Here is a 17964-nt window from a genome sequence, read left to right on the forward strand (position 1 = left end):
ATAATACCTCTATTTTTGACTGGATAACAGATATAACAGATAGCTCAATAAATAAGAGTCAAGATTCGAGGTAGTAGGAGTATGCAGGTTTAATACAGCATAAAGGACAGGAACAGGACAACCTGCACAGGCAAGATCTGGGATGGCTAGCCAACAGGGGGGCCCCGACAGCTGTCGGGCAGGATCTGGAATGAGCGCGCTGGCTTTTAATAACAATACACAAGTATATATACTAAAACAATTGCATTACAGTACATACAGTAGGTGTGACAGTGGGTGGGGCCTGTAACAGTCGCGAGAGATAAGGCAGAAAGGAGGTGTAACAAGAGGCGTGAACAGGGCGTATACATAGACATGTGATGTAGACGTAACAGAATATGTCATAAATGGGGCGGAAACATGGAGGGGGCTACCTAAGGAGCCGGGACCTCTAACCTAGTGGTGCGCGCAAACTGACAATGACGTGTTGCTAGGGAGAAGCTGGGGGCTATGACTTCTGCGCTAGAAGGAGAGACTGAAGTCTGGAGAGTCAGAGCGACATGTACCTAAACACTATCTAGTATCTGATGTTTAGAGAACATGTTGATAGAATCCAAAAGTTATCAGGGCAAAGGCTAACAGACACTAAGACTGGTGCATGCATTATTCTACATGTAGTGTGTGTTGAGGAATATTAAATGACCATTAATTCAGTATTTCTCTTACATGGAGACGTAAAGGCTAGACCATGACGGAAACTATTGATGCGATGCAGTAGCTTAGGAATGCAGAGAAGGAGGGCTGGACTGATAACTGGAATCATAACATACTCTTGGCAGACTGGCAGGCAGAGCCAGGCCGAGCCGGGCACTGTGAGGCAGGAAGTAAGTGAAGGGTCAGGGATACAGGTGGGGGCTGTATCGCTCCTCAGAGAGGGTTCAGGAGACAGGAGCTGAATCTGAGTCCGGGCCCTTTTGAGGCCTAGAAACGGGGACTTTATAATGAAATAACATGCACACTGAGAAACGTGGCAACGTAGCTTTACATAGGCCTGATGCTCGTTGTATTTCACGAAAACTGGAAACTGGCATACTAGAGGTGGACACAACTGTAATTGCGTCTTTAATCGATCACGGGGAATACATATGCATATTAATCATGCACATACAACATAGGATGGGGAACACGTAGGGACACAGAACATGGTAAAATTTACTTTTCCACATGATGAGTGAGGTTACGGGTGTGCAATCAATGCCGGAGGCAAGGCGGTGTCTGTTGAATGTCTGGGAGCCGAATGATTATGGCCTGGCGCAGCTTCGATGGGTGACCTTGGGTAATATGATTGCTAAGAGAGACATTGCTCAGTTGTGGGGTGCCCAGAGGCCACCGACAGTTCTGGTGTGGCAACAAAACATGGACTGGTGCATGTTTAGGGAAAAGACAGTGTATGTTTCCCGTGGCACGCCCCGCAAATGGGGGAAAATTTGGAATCAATGGAACGAATACCGTGGTGGCATCTGTACTCCCCCCCTTCGGGACTGGATGCTGACCTGTCATCCCCCCAACCTGACGTTTCCTCCACGGGCATTTAGCTACCTTGCTTGCTCCTGGACTCCTTCCCCTTCCCCAGTCGCATCACCTACTTCTGGCATTAGATTTGAAAATGTATTCCCCCCCCCCAGCACCGACATGACGTACTTGTACCGTATTGCCTTGTTTTCTGTTTTTTTCTTTTATGTTTATTTGTTGTTTGCATTTAATACAAATATTTTTTTTTTTAAAACACTCAAATCTGAGTAACAATAGGGAAAATGTAGGACTTTGCAGTGGTCTTATTTACTATCCCCACTCCAATGTGGAAGTGAATGCAGCTTTTCATGTAGGCATGGCCTGTGTTGTGAACTGTTTGTTGGTAGGGGTCGGTGGTTTGAAGTGTGCAGGCTTGTGCATCGGAAGCCAGTGGAGTTCCCTAAGGTGTGATGTGATGTGTGCTCAGAGTGGGACTTTGAGGACTAGTCCGGCTGCAGCGTTTTGGACTGTCTGCAGTCCTCTTGTGAGCTGGTTGAATATCCCTGCATACAGGGTGTTCCCATAGTCTAGTCTGCTGGTGATGAAGGCTTGGGTGATCATTTCCTAGTGTTGTCTGGTAGCCACTTGAAGATTTTCTTTAGCATCCTTACGGTGTTGAAAAAGGAGGAGCCCACAGTGTTGTCTTGGTTGGTCATGTCCAGCTTGTTTTCTGTGATCATTCTGAGGTTTCTCACTTGCGAGCAATGCATTTTGGTGGGACCAAGGTCTGTGGCCACCAGATTGAGTCCCATGGTGAGGCGTTTTTCCTGAAAACCGCCTATTCAGTCTTGACCGAGTTCAGTTTGACACCATTGGATTTCATCCAGGTGGCCACTTCTGTCATGCATGTGGTGAACTTGTTCCTGGTGTTGGGTGTTTTGTCCAAGAGAGCCAGTATCAGTTGTGTGTCATCTGCGTAAGTGAGGACTCAGCGGAGTCATGTAGATGTTGAAAAGTGTTGTGCTAAGCGAGGATCCCTAAGGAACTCCGCAAATAAGATCTTGTGCTTCAGAGGAGAAGGGGCATGTTGACAGTTTGAGTTCTTCCAGTGAGGGTGGAGCAGGTTAATTCAAGGGTGTGTCCCTGGATGCCTGATTTGTGGAGTCGCCGTATTAGGCTGGGATGGGAGACTTTGTCAAACGTTGCTGATAGGTCTAAAAGGATGAGAGCTGCGGTTTCCCTTGTCGAGGATCATCTGAATGTCATCTGTTGCTGATATAAAGGTGCTTTCCATGCTCTGGTTGGGTCTAAATGCTGATTGTGTGGCATCAAGAAGCTGGTGTTTGGTGAGGTGGTCAGAGAGGTGTTCATTGATGGCTTTTTCCAAGACTTTGGCTGGGTAGGGAAGGAGGGATATCGGTCAGCAATTGGTGACTATGGTCGGGTCGGCCAAGAGTTTCTTTAGGATGGCGTTGACAGCTGCATGTTTCCATAGTTCCATGAAGATGGCTGTACTGATGGAGGTGTTGAGGATGGGGGTGAGGGCCTCACTGATAGGTATGGTTCCTTTGTCAAAGGTGTGGTGGGGATAGGGATCTGCTGGGGACCTGGAGTGAATGGTCTTCATGACTTGTGGGTTCCTCTGAGCTTATGGTGTCCCATGTGGTGACTGTATTGTCTTTATTCGGAGCTGGGAGACTTATGGAGATGGTCAGGGGGTCCGGTTGTGGGGCAAAGTTGTTGTATATCGTTGCGATCTTAGTGCAAAAGAAGTTCCAGAGGTTGGTGCAAAAATTTTGTGATGGGTTGATGTTGCCGGTGGCAGCTGTGGGTGTCGTGAAGTCTTTGATGATTGTGAAGATTTCTATGCTGCTGTTGGAGGTGCTGTTTATTTGTTCGACTAGGGCCTTCCTCTTCGTCTCTCAGATTAGCTGGTGGTACGTTCTTTTGGTAGCTTTGAAAGTGACTTTTTTCACTTCCCCTTTGTTGGTTCTCCATTTCCATTCCAGTTGTTACATTGTTGTGTGGTCATTCTGAGGATTTCTGTGTACCAGCTGTCATGTGTTCAAGTTCTTATTGTGATACTTCATTTCATAGGAGCCAGTGTTGACGCCATTGGTAATCCATTTGTTGAAGTTCTCATTGTTGCATGCGAGGAGACCCATGGGTTTAGCGTTTTTCTCACGGACGGTGGTCGTCCAAACCTGTTAGGTAGTTTCAATGTCAATTAATTTCCATATTTAGTAATTAAATTCAATTGCATAACTAATTATACATTTGAAAAAAAGTATTTTACAAATTTAAAAACTCACCTTCATAATCTCCTACACTCCTAACAATCTCGCTACTAAATTAACAATTTCTAATAACATTTGAAAAGATGTAATTTCATTTACAATTTACAAACTACAATAAACCAAATTAAACACAAATATTATAATACTAATTACTCATAATTGGAAAATAACTCAAAACTGTAAAAAAAACTTGTCTTTTTGTCCAAGTGGTTACTGTTAACCTTCCAGTCTCAACATGCAAACTGTTGCTGACTGGGGAGCCAAGACATATAGAAAATGAATCACACATAAAATGGGGCCACTAAGCATATATAGATTTATGAATGATAGTGAGTTGTTGTCAAAATGAGTGAGGTGCTTACTGAGAGTAAATGCAAACAGTAAAGCGAAGGTGAGTCATTCATGCCAATTGAGACATATGGGTGGGATTTAACAGTCCATTATTAAGGTTTCAAAAATAATAACCCCTTTTCCTTCTACCTGGTGTGTAGTGGTTTGCCCCACCATACTACAGATGGGTTGTATGTTGGAATGGTGGATTCGTAACTAGGTTGCTGATAGGGTTGGTGCTTTCTGAATGAGATTATTTACTGATGTGAATTCTCTGTACTACCTCTTATGCAAGTATGTAATCACCCAGCTTGTATCATTTGTTTGTCTTTTCTACAGCAGATGAACAAGGATGCCTGGGTGATGGCCCATGACAAAAGAACTACCATAGTTGAGGCAAGTACACCTAGAGGAACACTCTCTTCATATAGTGCAGCACTCTCACCACAAATTGATGGCTAACAAAATCTACAGGATGCTTTGGGGGTGCCGGGAGCGGTGCCAGTAGCTTCAGCATACATATCGGTAAAGTAAATGAGGGTACCTGCCAGGGGCGGCTGGTGACATTTGAAAGTGGAGGGGCGTAAACTAATTTGCATATTGCACCGCAGCGATGGAGCGCAGCGAGCGAGCCCGAACCACCTTGCATCCATCCATACATCATTCATGCATCCACCCATCTATACACCCACCCACCCTGCATCCATACATCATTCTTTCATGCATCCACCCATCCATCCATCATGCATCCACTCATCATGCATGCATGCATCCATACATCATTCATACATCCACCCATACATCCACCCACCCATCCTGCATCCATACATCATTCATTCATGCATCCACCCATCCATCCACCCATCATGCATGCATTCATCCATACATCATTCATGCATCCACCCATCCATCCAACCATCCTGCATCCATACATCATTCATTCATGCACCCACCCATCCCTCCATCCACCCATCCATCCATCATGCATCCACCCATCATGCATGCATCCATGCATGCATCCATCCATACATCATTCATGCATCCATCCATCCATCCATCCACCCATCCATCCATCATGCATCCACCCATCATGCATGCATCCATGCATCCATCCATGCATCCATCCATACATCCATACATCATTCATGCATCCACCCATCCATCCACCCACCCACCCTGCATCCATACATCATTCATTCATGCATCCACCCATCCATCCACCCATCATGCATGCATCCATCCATACATCATTCATGCATCCACCCATCCATCCAACCATCCTGCATCCATACATCATTCATTCATGCACCCACCCATCCATCCATCCACCCATCCATCCATCATGCATCCACCCATCATGCATGCATCCATGCATGCATCCATCCATACATCATTCATGCATCCATCCATCCATCCATCCACCCATCCATCCATCATGCATCCACCCATCATGCATGCATCCATGCATCCATCCATGCATCCATCCATACATCCATACATCATTCATGCATCCACCCATCCATCCACCCACCCACCCTGCATCCATACATCATTCATTCATGCATCCACCCATCCATCCATCATGCATCCACCCATCATGCATGCATCCATCCATACATCATTCATGCATCCACCCATTCACCCAACCATCCTGCATCCATACATCATTCATTCATGCACCCACCCATCCATCCACCCATCCATCCATCATGCATGCATCCATCCATACATCATTCATGCACCCACCCATCCATCCATCCATCCAGCCATCATGCATCCACCCATCATGCATGCATCCATGCATGCATCCATCCATACATCATTCATGCATCCATCCATCCATCCACCCATCCATCATGCATCCACCCATCATGCATGCATCCATCCATGCATCCATCCATACACCATTCATGCATCCACCCATCCATCATTCATGCATCCACCCATACATCCACCCACCCTGCATCCATACATCATTCATTCATTCATGCATCCACCCATCCATCCATCATGCATCCTCCCATCATGCATGCATGCACCCATACATCATTCATACATCCACCCATACATCCACCCACCCTGCATCCATACATCATTCATTCATGCACCCACCCATCCATCCACCCATCCATCCATCCACCCATCCATCCATCATGCATCCACCCATCATGCATCCACCCATCATGCATGCATCCATCAATACATCATTCATGCATCCACCCATCCATCCACCCACCCTGCATCCATACATCATTCATTCATGCATCCACCCATCCATCCATCATGCATCCACCCATCATGCATGCATGCATCCATCCATACATCATTCATGCATCCACCCATACATCATTCATGCATCCACCCATCCATCCACCCACCCACCCATCCTGCATCCATACATCATTAACACACTGAACTATCTCAAGTCATTTGTGCAAGCTAGTTTACTGGAACACCGAAAAACACACACTCTTACCTTGCTGCCGGTCCCGCACACGTCACAGGCTCACAGCGCCCCTGGCCAATCCTGGCGCCAGGGGCACAGGTACCCTCTCGCCCGCAGCACGCCCTTTAGGGCTCCTGATGGACATGCGCAAAGCCGCCAAAACACAAGTGCGCATGCGTGGGCACGGGTAAAAATTCACCCTCCGTCCCCACGCATGCGTACTTGTGTTGCCGTCCGTACAATCATGTCAATGAATCAACATGACTCCCGCCCGGCGGTCTGACGTCATGTTGATTCATTGACATGATTGTCATGAGGGAGCTGCGGGCGGCGTCGGGCAGGGAGGGCTACGCCCCCACGCCCCAATGGACGAACCGCGCCTGGTACCTGCAGACCTGCAAGCCCAGTAATGCTAACCACAAGAGATTAAGGGGCAGATGTACAAAGGGTTTTAGAGTTTCCAAAACTTCTATTTCAGTAAATCAGACGGTTTGCACATTCTAAAAGCCTTTTTCTAATATACTACACCCATTTAGCAATTCGGATTTTTTTTCCAAATCACACAACGGATTTAGAAAGGGATATTGAATCACAATTTGAAAAGGACTAGTTTAGAGCATCACTTCCAAATTTCGATTCAGCAACCTATGTATCGGTGGTTTTTAAACGGAATTCTGGTTGCAAACTATTGATATGCAACTTCCAAGTTGGGGTGACAGCTTCAGGTGGAGTAGGTAGTGGTCCAGGCAACCCCTGCATGCTCTCACTGAAGTTTTCCTAAACAGAAAACCTTTGTTTTTAAGGCAGCCCAAGCCCATTTAAGGATCTCAGGCTGCATTAATAAAAAATCTATATCAGAAAGCATTCAAAGGCATGGGGGTCTGCTGTTCTTTGCAGGCCACACTGAATGTAGCTGATCACAGGGGCTCACAAATTGTGACCTATCTAATGAATATCAATTAGGCAGATCGTTCTATGAACCCCAACCTATTTGAATACAGCTCATTCGCAAAATGAGATTACTTTTTTCAAAAGTTGGTGCGCAATTTTCAGCTGATATATATATATATATATATATATATATATATATATATATAAATATATATATATCAGGCACAAATGGAGTTCCTGTCACACTCTCAGGTATCCGCACAAACCACCAGTACTCCAAAGCTTAACAAAAAGGGGGTTTATTGACCTCATAAACATGCCGTGACACGTTTCACCCTAGAAAGGGCTTGTTCACACAACAGTGTCACAAGTGCCAAGAACGTTCATACATTTCCTGGTACGTAATGAGCATGAACGATGGACTTGTCGTGAAAAACAATGCATTATGCCGAATACATGGTCGCCATCTTAGAGTTGACAAGATTGCATCAAAACAAATAAACACCTGTACAGTTACACTTAGGGGCCCATTATGATCGCGGACGGACTTGAGACCGTCCGCGATCACCGAGGAGGAGGGAACCACCGCATGCGGAGTTCCCTCCTGTCCAATTAGGATGTGACCGCCACCCTGGCGGTCACATCCTCTATTTGTAACATTGCGGCGGGTGCGGCTTCAAGCTGAACCCGCCGCAATGTTACAAATGCATACATTGCATTTGTATGCAGAAAGCGGCTGGCACCGCGAGGTGCCTGCCGATTTCTGCATACAAATGCAGGAGGGTACCATAGGTACCCCCCATGTGCACCCCCCACCCCTCCTTCACCCAGGGGGCCCGCTACGGGCCCCCGATGTGAAGATCCGCATGCTTTTCCTCGGCGGAGAAGCGGCCGCGGAAAAGCATGTTTTTACAGCCATCCTAATATGTCTGGCAGTGTCTGAGAGACACCGCCACCATATTAGGCCTTTTCCGCCGCGGTTGTAAGCCAACCGCGGCGGAAAAGCGGCGGACTGAAACCAGGACCCACCAGCCATCCTAATGACGGTGGGTCTTTTGGTGGGACCGCAGAGGATTTTCCGCATCCTCCGGGCCGGCGGTGGCTTCCGCCGGCCCGGAAGATGCGGAAAATCCTCCATCGTAATCTGCCCCTTATTTTGCATGTGCATCTTATACATTAGTGAGAGCACATCTATTTTATAAAACATGAAACCATAAAGCAGTGTTATCTGAATACAGTATTATTTGAAATGGTGAGGCATGGTGTTGCGTGAGTAACGTGTTCTGGCTGCCCCTTATAATGCATGCTGTAGTGATATTGTGCAAGTAACATGGTCCTGATCCTAGTGTGTGCCTTGTATTTGGAGATTTCAATCGAACAAGTGGAAACAAGCGCGCACCTAGCCAAGACCAGTACTGTGTATATGTTGTACCCTCTGGGACGCGTAGTGCGTGTGATTTTGGATCCGACAGTGTTCAGCCACAGCCGGTAGTAGGTGTAACGGCAGGGTGGTGACTTGAGGAGGGAGAGGGGCAGCGTGGGTGGTAGTAATGTATGGATTACGGACTTTAACAGGTAAGTAAACATATAAATAAATAAAACGAATTTCGTTGCGCACACAATCGAATTTGGTGATGCAGTGCACACAACGAAATTCGTTTTATTTATTTATATGTTTACTTACCTGTTAAAGTCCGTAATCCATACATTACTACCCCCCACCCTGCCCCTCCCCCTCCCCACGTCACCGCCCTGCAGTTACACCTACTACCGGCCGTGGCTGAGAGTGTTGACTTAAGGAAGTACGTATCAATATTGTATGTCCCTGCTTAGTGGGAATTATCGGATCCACGAGCGCCGTTAGGCATGTGCTGTACATTATCTGCAGTACAGAAAGTAAGTCCCGATTGGGCCCGTCCTGCTTTAATGTGGTAAAACTCATCATAGTATTGATCTCTCACGCCATAGTGAATATAAATATGGTCAACACACTCGCTGAAACACCCAGTTCGATCCAGGAGTCTGTAGAGATCTGCCTTTGTTGTTCACCCCCTACCTCCAATACCTCAAGTGCACATAATAGTAATTTAGAAAGAAATAAAATACAAAGAAAAATTATTTCACAGGGAAAACCTGGTCTTAAACAGGCATAACAAGGAGAAATGTTTCATTTTTCCTCGTTTTTGCTGTGTCTATGTGTGCTGCGTTGTGCAACACACATAGAAACAGCGAAGTGCCAGTGATTGTTTGTGAGCAGGAAGGTGACCCTTCCTGCATATAAACAATCAATTAAAAAAATTACGTTTTGCAACTTCCATGTGTGCTGTATTAAGTAGCACACAGAGAAGTTTCAAAATGTCATTTCAGATTGTTTATGTGCAGGAAGGACGCACATAAACAGTCTTCCCCTACAACGCAGGCACCCTTCCACTATGGTACAAGGGTGTCTGCATTGGCAGTTGGCAGCTCAAATAAGCGCCAGCGCAGAGGAAAATGCAAGGTTGAATCGTATCGTTGTAAATACAGTGCAGCACTGCATTTCGGAAGTGGTGGAGCGCAGCGTTAAGTAAAGGTGGTTAACGCCACGCTCCGCCACTTCCTAGTAAATATGCCCCTAAGTCTTCATGGTTTTATATCACTACCATTCATTTCTACCATTACATTCCTGGTGTTACCTGATCATATAAGACAATGAGTCAGGAGCGAGGCTTGTCGGAGACTTTTAATGATCAGCCCAAAAGCACACATGGGACAGGTTAAACAGAGTCAAAACTTAGGAACCTAACTCAGAAACAAATACTGGAGGGCTCTTTTCCTTCTAGTTCCGTCACTATACTCTTGGTGAAGGGGGGGGTAGTCTCTCCCTCTTGTCTGTTTGTGGGGGACGTCCGTTTGTTCTTTCTCTTCCTTTCCTCAGGATGCAGAAGGGGAGGAAAATGGACAGGACCCTTGAAAAAAAAATAAACAATATTCAGGGACGGTGGGTTTCTGTCACTGTGTCTACCACCACCTTCTCCCAAGACCGGCACTGTGCAGTGTTGAAGGGCCAAGTGGAGGAAGTAGGGATCTTAGTCCACATACAGAGACACGTGCCTTCTATCGCCCCAACCACCACCAGCCTGCTGTGAAGTAATAATAACAAGCATTGGCATAGCCAATAGGTCTCACCTTTGGGACTTTATAAGTGTTTAGCCATGCAACCTATTGGCTATGCCAATGCTTGTTTTATAGTAGAACTTTGTCATGATGAGAGGTTTTTCAGCCACTGGCCGAATGTAACCCCTGGAGTTTAGGTCTGTAAGCACGTCACGCGCTAAGGTTCAACATACCCCCGCCACCCTCACCCACCTTAAGCACGAATGAAGAAACTTGCGCTTTATCCGGGCACCGGTCAAACATTATCTGCAGTTTAGACGGTGGTGGTTAAATATCCGCTTCCCTCGTGTAATCCTTTGATTGAGATTCTTACATTTTTGATGCATCGGGATATTATACACGTTCCCCCCTTCCCTGCCGCCCCATCCCCAGGAGGAACAGCGCCGGGTCAGGTAACTACAGGAGGTAGGAAGAGGCAGAAAATGTCAAGGAGGCATGGACAGGGAAAGTGACACTGATGGTGGGGCAGCGACAGATACATGTATGTAGCTTTAGATAGAGACAAGCAGTAAGGGCTAATGAGACATTTATAAATTGAGAGTTAACGAGTGAGATAAGAGCAGTTTGGAAGGAGGAGAAAGAGAGGGAGACAGACAGTGAAAGATAAAGTGACTCAGGGCTCCATGGCGAGAGGTAGTGAGAGACAGACAGTAAGAGCAAAAGGGAGTGGACGAGAAACAAAGAGTGGAGGAGACAGACTGTGACAGCTAAAGACAATCAGAGACTGGCAGGGGAGCCCCATTGTGAGAGGCAGGGACAGACAGACAGTAAGAGCGAAAGAGAGTGGGCGAGAGACAAAGACGGGAGGAGACAGGCAGTGCAAACAATAGTAAGAGAGAGAGAGAGTCAGAGAGAGAAGTAAAGAGAGCGCGCAAGATGCAGAAATCCAAAGCCTCAGAAGAGAAACGAATGAAAGAAGAAAGAGTGAGAGACAGGCAGATAGAGCCAAACACCAAGAGAGTGCGAGAGATGACCACATAGTGCTGAAAAGTAAGAGAGACCTGGAAAAAGAAGGAAGTGCAGGAGACGAATAAAGCAAGGCTGAGAGGTCTAAAGAGAGAATGAGAGACTGACAGGGAACATTACCCGTGACGGAGGAAAAACAGATGGTGGCTGCTCGCATTCATGCACACGTGCATGCAGGCTTGTAGCCAGCGGCTGGCAGCACTTTGAAAATCCCCTTACTAAAAGTTGAGCAGCAGCGCATGCGCTGTTCTAGGCTGGACCTAGAAAGGTGCTTGCCTGTGGCCACGGCCCCCCTGGGTCGTGGCATGGGGAGTCTCTTCGCCTTCCTCCTCTCCGGGTCGGTGGGACTCTCCGGCCTTGCCTCTAGGCGGTTCCTCGTTGTGCGTCTCGCTTCCGTCATCTCCTCCTTGGGGTATCACTGGTGTTCCTCGCAGACTCCTGGGGTCCGATTCCTCGGGAAACCCGCTCTCCACGCTTCTGTTTTCCTTGGCGGTGTCTTTCTGCCTTCCTCGCCCCTCCTCTTGATGTGTCGACGCTCCCCCGCTGGTAGGGGCTGGACCGCCTACCTCCTTTTCTGGTGTCTGACCGCCGGCACCATGTTGGATTTCTCGCCCGCGGGAGGCGCCGTATTACAATTCCCTAGTCCCTTTCCATACAGTGCCTTCTGTGATGCTGCTTGGTAAATCTGAGTCTGCCATTCATAGCTCTGTTTTGACAATTTCCATGAAAGACTATTTAACCCCTTCCACGCTGGGCTAATTCCCCCGCTGTGCGGGGGAGGGGGGCCACGAGCGCCACCACGGTGCTCGTGAAGAGCTCAGCTCGTCACGCTGCACAGTTGAGCTGTGCTCATGATGAGCTGAGCTCGTCATGAGCGTCAAACATGTTAAATTAAAATGCAACCCCAGACAATCGTCTTTCAACTCCATGGCCTACACTGTGTATAGTCCTCACACTCTTTATGCTCTATTTATTGAACATGGTGGATCACAAAGTTGACCATGTGTATCACACACACACACCACATGCAACATCTGAAACATGCAATGTTCAATTTACCACTGTAAATGTTCCACAATGATTGACCCCAAAACATATTGCCTACGAAAATAGAATAAAGGAGAAAATTATAACAAGCATTGGCATAGCCAATAGGTCTCGCCTTTGGGACCTTATAAGTGTTTAGCCATGCAACCTATTGGCTATGCCAATGCTTGTTTTATAGTAGAACTTTGCCAAGCGCTAAGGTTCAACATACCCCCCACCTTAAGCACGAATGAAGAAACTAGCGCTTTATCCGGGCACCGGTCAAACCTTGTCTGCAGTTTAGCCGGCGGTGGGTAAATATTCGCTTCCCTCGTGTAATCCCTCAATTAAGATTCTTAAATTTTTGATGCGTCGGGATATTATACACGCCCCCCCCCCATCCCTGCCGCACCGCGGCAGGTAACTACGGGAGGTAGGAAGAGGCAGAAAGTGTCAAGGAGGCATGGACAGAGAAACTGACACAGACGGTGGGACTTATATGGGTGGGGGAAAGAGAGAGACCTGAAGAGAAAGGGGCAGCGACAGATATATGTATGCAGCTTTAGATAGAGACAAGCAGTAAGGGCTAATGAGACATTTATAAACTGGGAGAGAGAGTTAACGAGTGAGATAAGGGCAGTTTGGAAGGAGGAGAAAGAAAAGGAGTCAGACAGTGAAAGATAAAGAGACTCTAGGTTGGGTAGAGCCAGCCCACCCCTTGACTCTGGTAGATACAACTTCGTCAGTGCCACCCTGCACCGTGAGTTATTCCAGATTAAATCCCTGACAATCTTCTCCAGAGAGCGAAAGAAGGACACAGGTAGATAGAACAGTAGATTACTAAAAAAATAAAGGAGACGCGGCAGCATGACCATTTTAATTAACTCCACTCTACCTATAACTGAAAGGTTAAGCGTCTTCTAAAACTCATTCTGAGACTTGAGCGCTGTAACTGCCCTAGTGATGTTACCATTCAGAAGATCTGATCATTATGATAGACGTGGATTCCCAGATACCTGAATGCCACAGGTTGCCAATGCACTACCGTCCCGTCCACCTCCCAACCTGGATCTTCTGTACCAGGATTAAAGGGCTATAAGCAAGACTTAACCCATTGCTCACCAAGCCCGGACAGAGATGCAAATGACCTCAGTGTATCCGGGATGACTCGTGGATTGCTAGAATATCCTTAACGTACGGCAAAAAGTCATCGGCATACAGCAAAATCGTTTGTGTGCTGTCCCCAAGACATATCCCCCACTCTGGTGCCGAGTATCGCAGTGCCATTGCTAATGGTTCAATCACCAAGGCAAAGATCAACGGGGAAAGGAGACACCCCTGGCGAGTCCCCTGTTTTATCAATATAGGGTCAGAGAAGACCTCACCTGGACTGTGGGAGCCCCGTATAGTAATCCAATAAGGCTTAGGATGTACGGCCCAATTACAAATCAATGGACCAAAGTAAACATGAAGGACCACTCAACCATGTCGAAAGCCTTCTCCAAATCTAGCAAAACACAACCAGCCATCGGCCAGTCTACTGCAGAACAGCGCATCACCCGGAACAGCCGTCGTATGTTAAGCGACGTGCTACAGGCCGGCACAAACCTATTTTGGTCCTGAACCAATTGAGGGGTCAGTGGTGCTAACCTATTAACCAGGATGCCGCTAAAATCTTATAGTCTCCATTCAGAAGCACCAAGGGACGATACGCCCCCAAGGAAGTGGGGTCCCTACCCTGCTTGGGAAGCGTGATGAATGTAGCCTCCGTCATTGAGGCTGGGAGGGCGAGGGTCTCGAGCGCCTCCGTGTATACCTTGAGCAGTTGTGGGCAAAAGGGGTCAGCATATGACTTGTAAAATTCATGGGCAAAACCGTCAGCCAGCAACCTTCCCTGATGGCAAAGCCCTCATCATACCCCTAACTTTGTCTAGCATGAGCATCTAACTCCCTCCACTGTTCCAGCGACAAGACCAGGGCCTGTTGACCAGGCATATAAAGCAATGTAAAAATGTGCTGACAACTCACAATGGATTTCTAACTGTGTGTGCCGAAGTCTCCCATCCGAAGAGCAGAGTGCTGTAATCAGTCCAATCGACAGCAGTGAGTAGGAAAGATTGAGCTGTCGAAGCTGGTGCTTTACTCGCAAGAAAGACCCTCGCTGGCGCTGGACTTTCATTGTATAGTCCGGAAAAACCGGACCTTGGCATTTTCATATTGAATGTCGTCCACTTTCCTTGTGTCCCGGAAAATCACATCACGATTCCTGAAGTGTAGGAGTTTGAAGATGAGAGGGTGCGCCCTGTCACCCGGGGCCGGCTTCCTGCCTGGAACACAATGTGCCCATTTTATGGTGAAGAATGGAGAGAATTCTGCATGTATTAAGATGGTTTTAAGCCAGTGATCCAGGAAGGTGACCATGTCTTGTCCTGCCACACCTTCCGGCAGCCCAATCAACTGGATATTGTTCCACCGTGAGTGGCCCTATGCATCCTCAATGCACTCCTCAATATACCAGATCTGAACCTCATGGGCATTCTGCTGCTTTTCCTGGAACTCCATGGCCGGCTTCAATTCAGCTACTTCCTGTTCTACGGCAGTGACCGCATCTGTCAAATTCCAGTGGTCCGCATGCAGCAGGTTTAGATCCAGAGCCACCTTGGCTAACTTGGCTTCCATGGACGCCCGAGAGTGCTCAATGGCTTGTAGAATGGTAGTCAGGAGCTGTTTGCTCCCCCACCTGCTGTGGTGGATCAGCATCACCTCGACCCGGTTCCTCTGGCTGGCCCCATTCTCCCGTACACGACCGTCCACACCTGCTGCACCACCAGAGACCTTAGCAGATGAGATTACCATGGCGGCACCCCACACCACGAATGTGGGTCAACTTAAGTATGCGCTGCGTGAGGGCACACCAAGGTGCTATCGCCTCCATTGTCGTGTCGCCGGCCCTCAGTTCGCCATCACAACAGGCAGCCACTTGCTCAGGCCCACCACTTCAAGTGTCCGCTGTCGTATCCCAGCTCTGTGGACACAGCTCCTAGGCCGCCACACACCACCAGCTGTGCATTGTGTGCCTGTCACCGCCTGCGTGGCAAGCCCTGTCCAAGTCCTGTCTCATGGGGGCCCCCGCTATGCCTCTCAGCCCAACACCCAACACCAATGTGCAGTCACAGGCCTCACCCTGCTCCCACACTGTTCACCTCCACATTTGTAGTCTGGGGGCCTCCTCCCCGTGTTCCACAGTCACCGGAACACTGGGGCTCCATTCTGCTTCTCCTATCTGTAGTGCGTCACCACCTCACTCCGGTAATGTATTCATGTGCTCAACTGCGTCACTCGCTTGCTCCCACTTCCAGATTACCCCTGATCAGGGCCACCACGCCTTGCTTTGCTCCTGCCAGCACGGTGGGCCGTATTGACCCACACCTGCTCTTAGCGCTATCCAGCAGTCCGATCTCAGGACTCCGACCCAATCGGGCTACCTCCAGGCGCCTCCTCCTACCTCTCATCCGGTCTCAGGCCCGTGAGACCCACCCTCCACTATGGCGGCCTCCGGACGGCCTACTGGCGTCTCCCCTCTGTCTCTTCAGAGGCCCACAGAAACCTCACTCCGCTGATGCGGCCTCTGGTCAGCCCGCAGGCACCCCTTCGCTGTTGTCTTCGTTCCTCAAGGGACAAAGCTGGTCCCGACTCAGCCGCAGACATTGTGCGTACCTTCTCCCGGAGTGCCATAAGCCGCACTTTTCACCATTCTCAGCGTCTCGGGGGCCGCTCCCTCGCGGGCCACCTTACACCACCCTCCAATGTTAGCACAACATATGTGGATGTCCGGGTCCAGAAGCAAAGGCCTAGTCACAGGTGCCCTGCCAGGCCGATCGCAGCCGCGGCCCACTACCGCTCACTGGCGCTCCGCTGTAAACTGCGGAGACCCGACGTCTAGGCCCAGCATCAGCCTCTGCTGGCTCCGGGGGTGTCACTGGGGCATTAACCACCAATCTGTGTCACCATATATCGGCGATGCAGGAGAAGTGTGACGAATTAAGGGGATAGACGACTGAGCGCTCTCAGAACGCATCCACCATGCTGCCCCTGCAGCCTGAAGTCTCATCTGATGTGGTAACAGACCTTTAATGCATAATGCAGGTGGCTGATCACCTGCCTGCTCCTCAGCATGCAGTCACATTGCCTATGAAGAAATGACAGGGAAGACAGAGGTAGGTTCATCACGCCTGATGTAGAGAATGACACCAACAAGTGTGCCCCTAGCTATGTCAAGAAGGCGCCACCCGTTTCCTTAAGCATCCTTTTGACATTCTAGATCCCCAGCATCTTCACTCAGCATCCCTTCACAACCCATTGCTCTTCTCTAGCCTGGAATGAAAGTATTCAAAGCCTACAGACACTCATGTGCTCCCTCTCACTTTCTTTCCTAGATGCAGGTGGGCTTAAAACCTCTGAAGCTGGAGCTGGCGGAGGAAATGAAATGGAAAATGGTAAATATACAGTGTAGTATGGCCTAAGGCCTGCTTTTGCACATATATTATGTTAGCATGGCTAATTAGAATTTTAAACGCCATTTTGCCTTTTGCTGCTTTTGCACACAACACTGCATAGCTGTTTTTGTACATTAGCCTTCACAAATGTCTACACATGAGAAAAGGTTTGTTTTCGACATCTCTAGACTTACATCGTGCCACTAGTCTGAACAGTGAGTGCTGAAGCCGTCAAGGTTATCAAAACCTGTTTGCTGTTTGTCGACATGTCAGTGTAACGCTCTCTAGACACAACATTTTGGCAGCTGTGAGCCAAGTAAGATTCTGGCACCTTTATTATTCCACACTTGCCATGATTTCACACACTTGGAAGATTTATGTTTCCAGGGATGCAGAGAGCCTATTCTGATCCAGATGTAATTTACTCTTACTGAGCGGAAAGGTAATGGATCCCCCACACAAGCCTAAGAGACCTTCTTTAGTTTATAATACATAGTTCCTATATAGTGAGAATGTTAAAACTAGGCGCTATTGAACCTGTTTTTACCATCATTGTAATATGATTTCTCCTTTTATATTTTATGGAATTGTAACCATGCTGACCATATTATTTTTAATCATATGTCATCTTATGTTGGCTAAGATACTGCACATGAGATTGCGTCGTTAAAATAAATATTTTAACCTTACCGTGTCTCTTATTTACTCCTGTTGTGGACTGGTATGAGAGTGTAACAAAAGAGTGTTCTCACCTCCCACCATTCCTGAGATGGTCCTAAGTCACATGTTCTAGGTTGTCTAATCATTGGTTACTTTGCTATAGGACAAAGAGCTATTGTGACACTGATGCTAGCTGGTTGGGGGT

At 47.9% G+C, this 17964-nt stretch overlaps 1 protein-coding gene across 1 annotated transcript in view; it reads left to right on the top strand.

Annotated features, from left to right (window-relative positions):
- The window catches only part of LOC144824482 (uncharacterized), a 695244-nt gene that overhangs the window by 647119 nt on the left and 30161 nt on the right, over positions 1-17964 (top strand). Inside the window, exon 14 of the mRNA XM_078683566.1 lies at positions 17040-17099. Within this exon, the coding sequence (XP_078539692.1) occupies positions 17040-17099 (60 nt within the window). The remainder of the gene's footprint in view (positions 1-17039; positions 17100-17964) is intronic.

The sequence above is a fragment of the Lissotriton helveticus genome, chromosome 3_1, assembly GCF_964261635.1.
Source record: "Lissotriton helveticus chromosome 3_1, aLisHel1.1, whole genome shotgun sequence".
In the NCBI taxonomy this organism is placed as follows: Eukaryota; Metazoa; Chordata; class Amphibia; order Caudata; family Salamandridae; genus Lissotriton; species Lissotriton helveticus.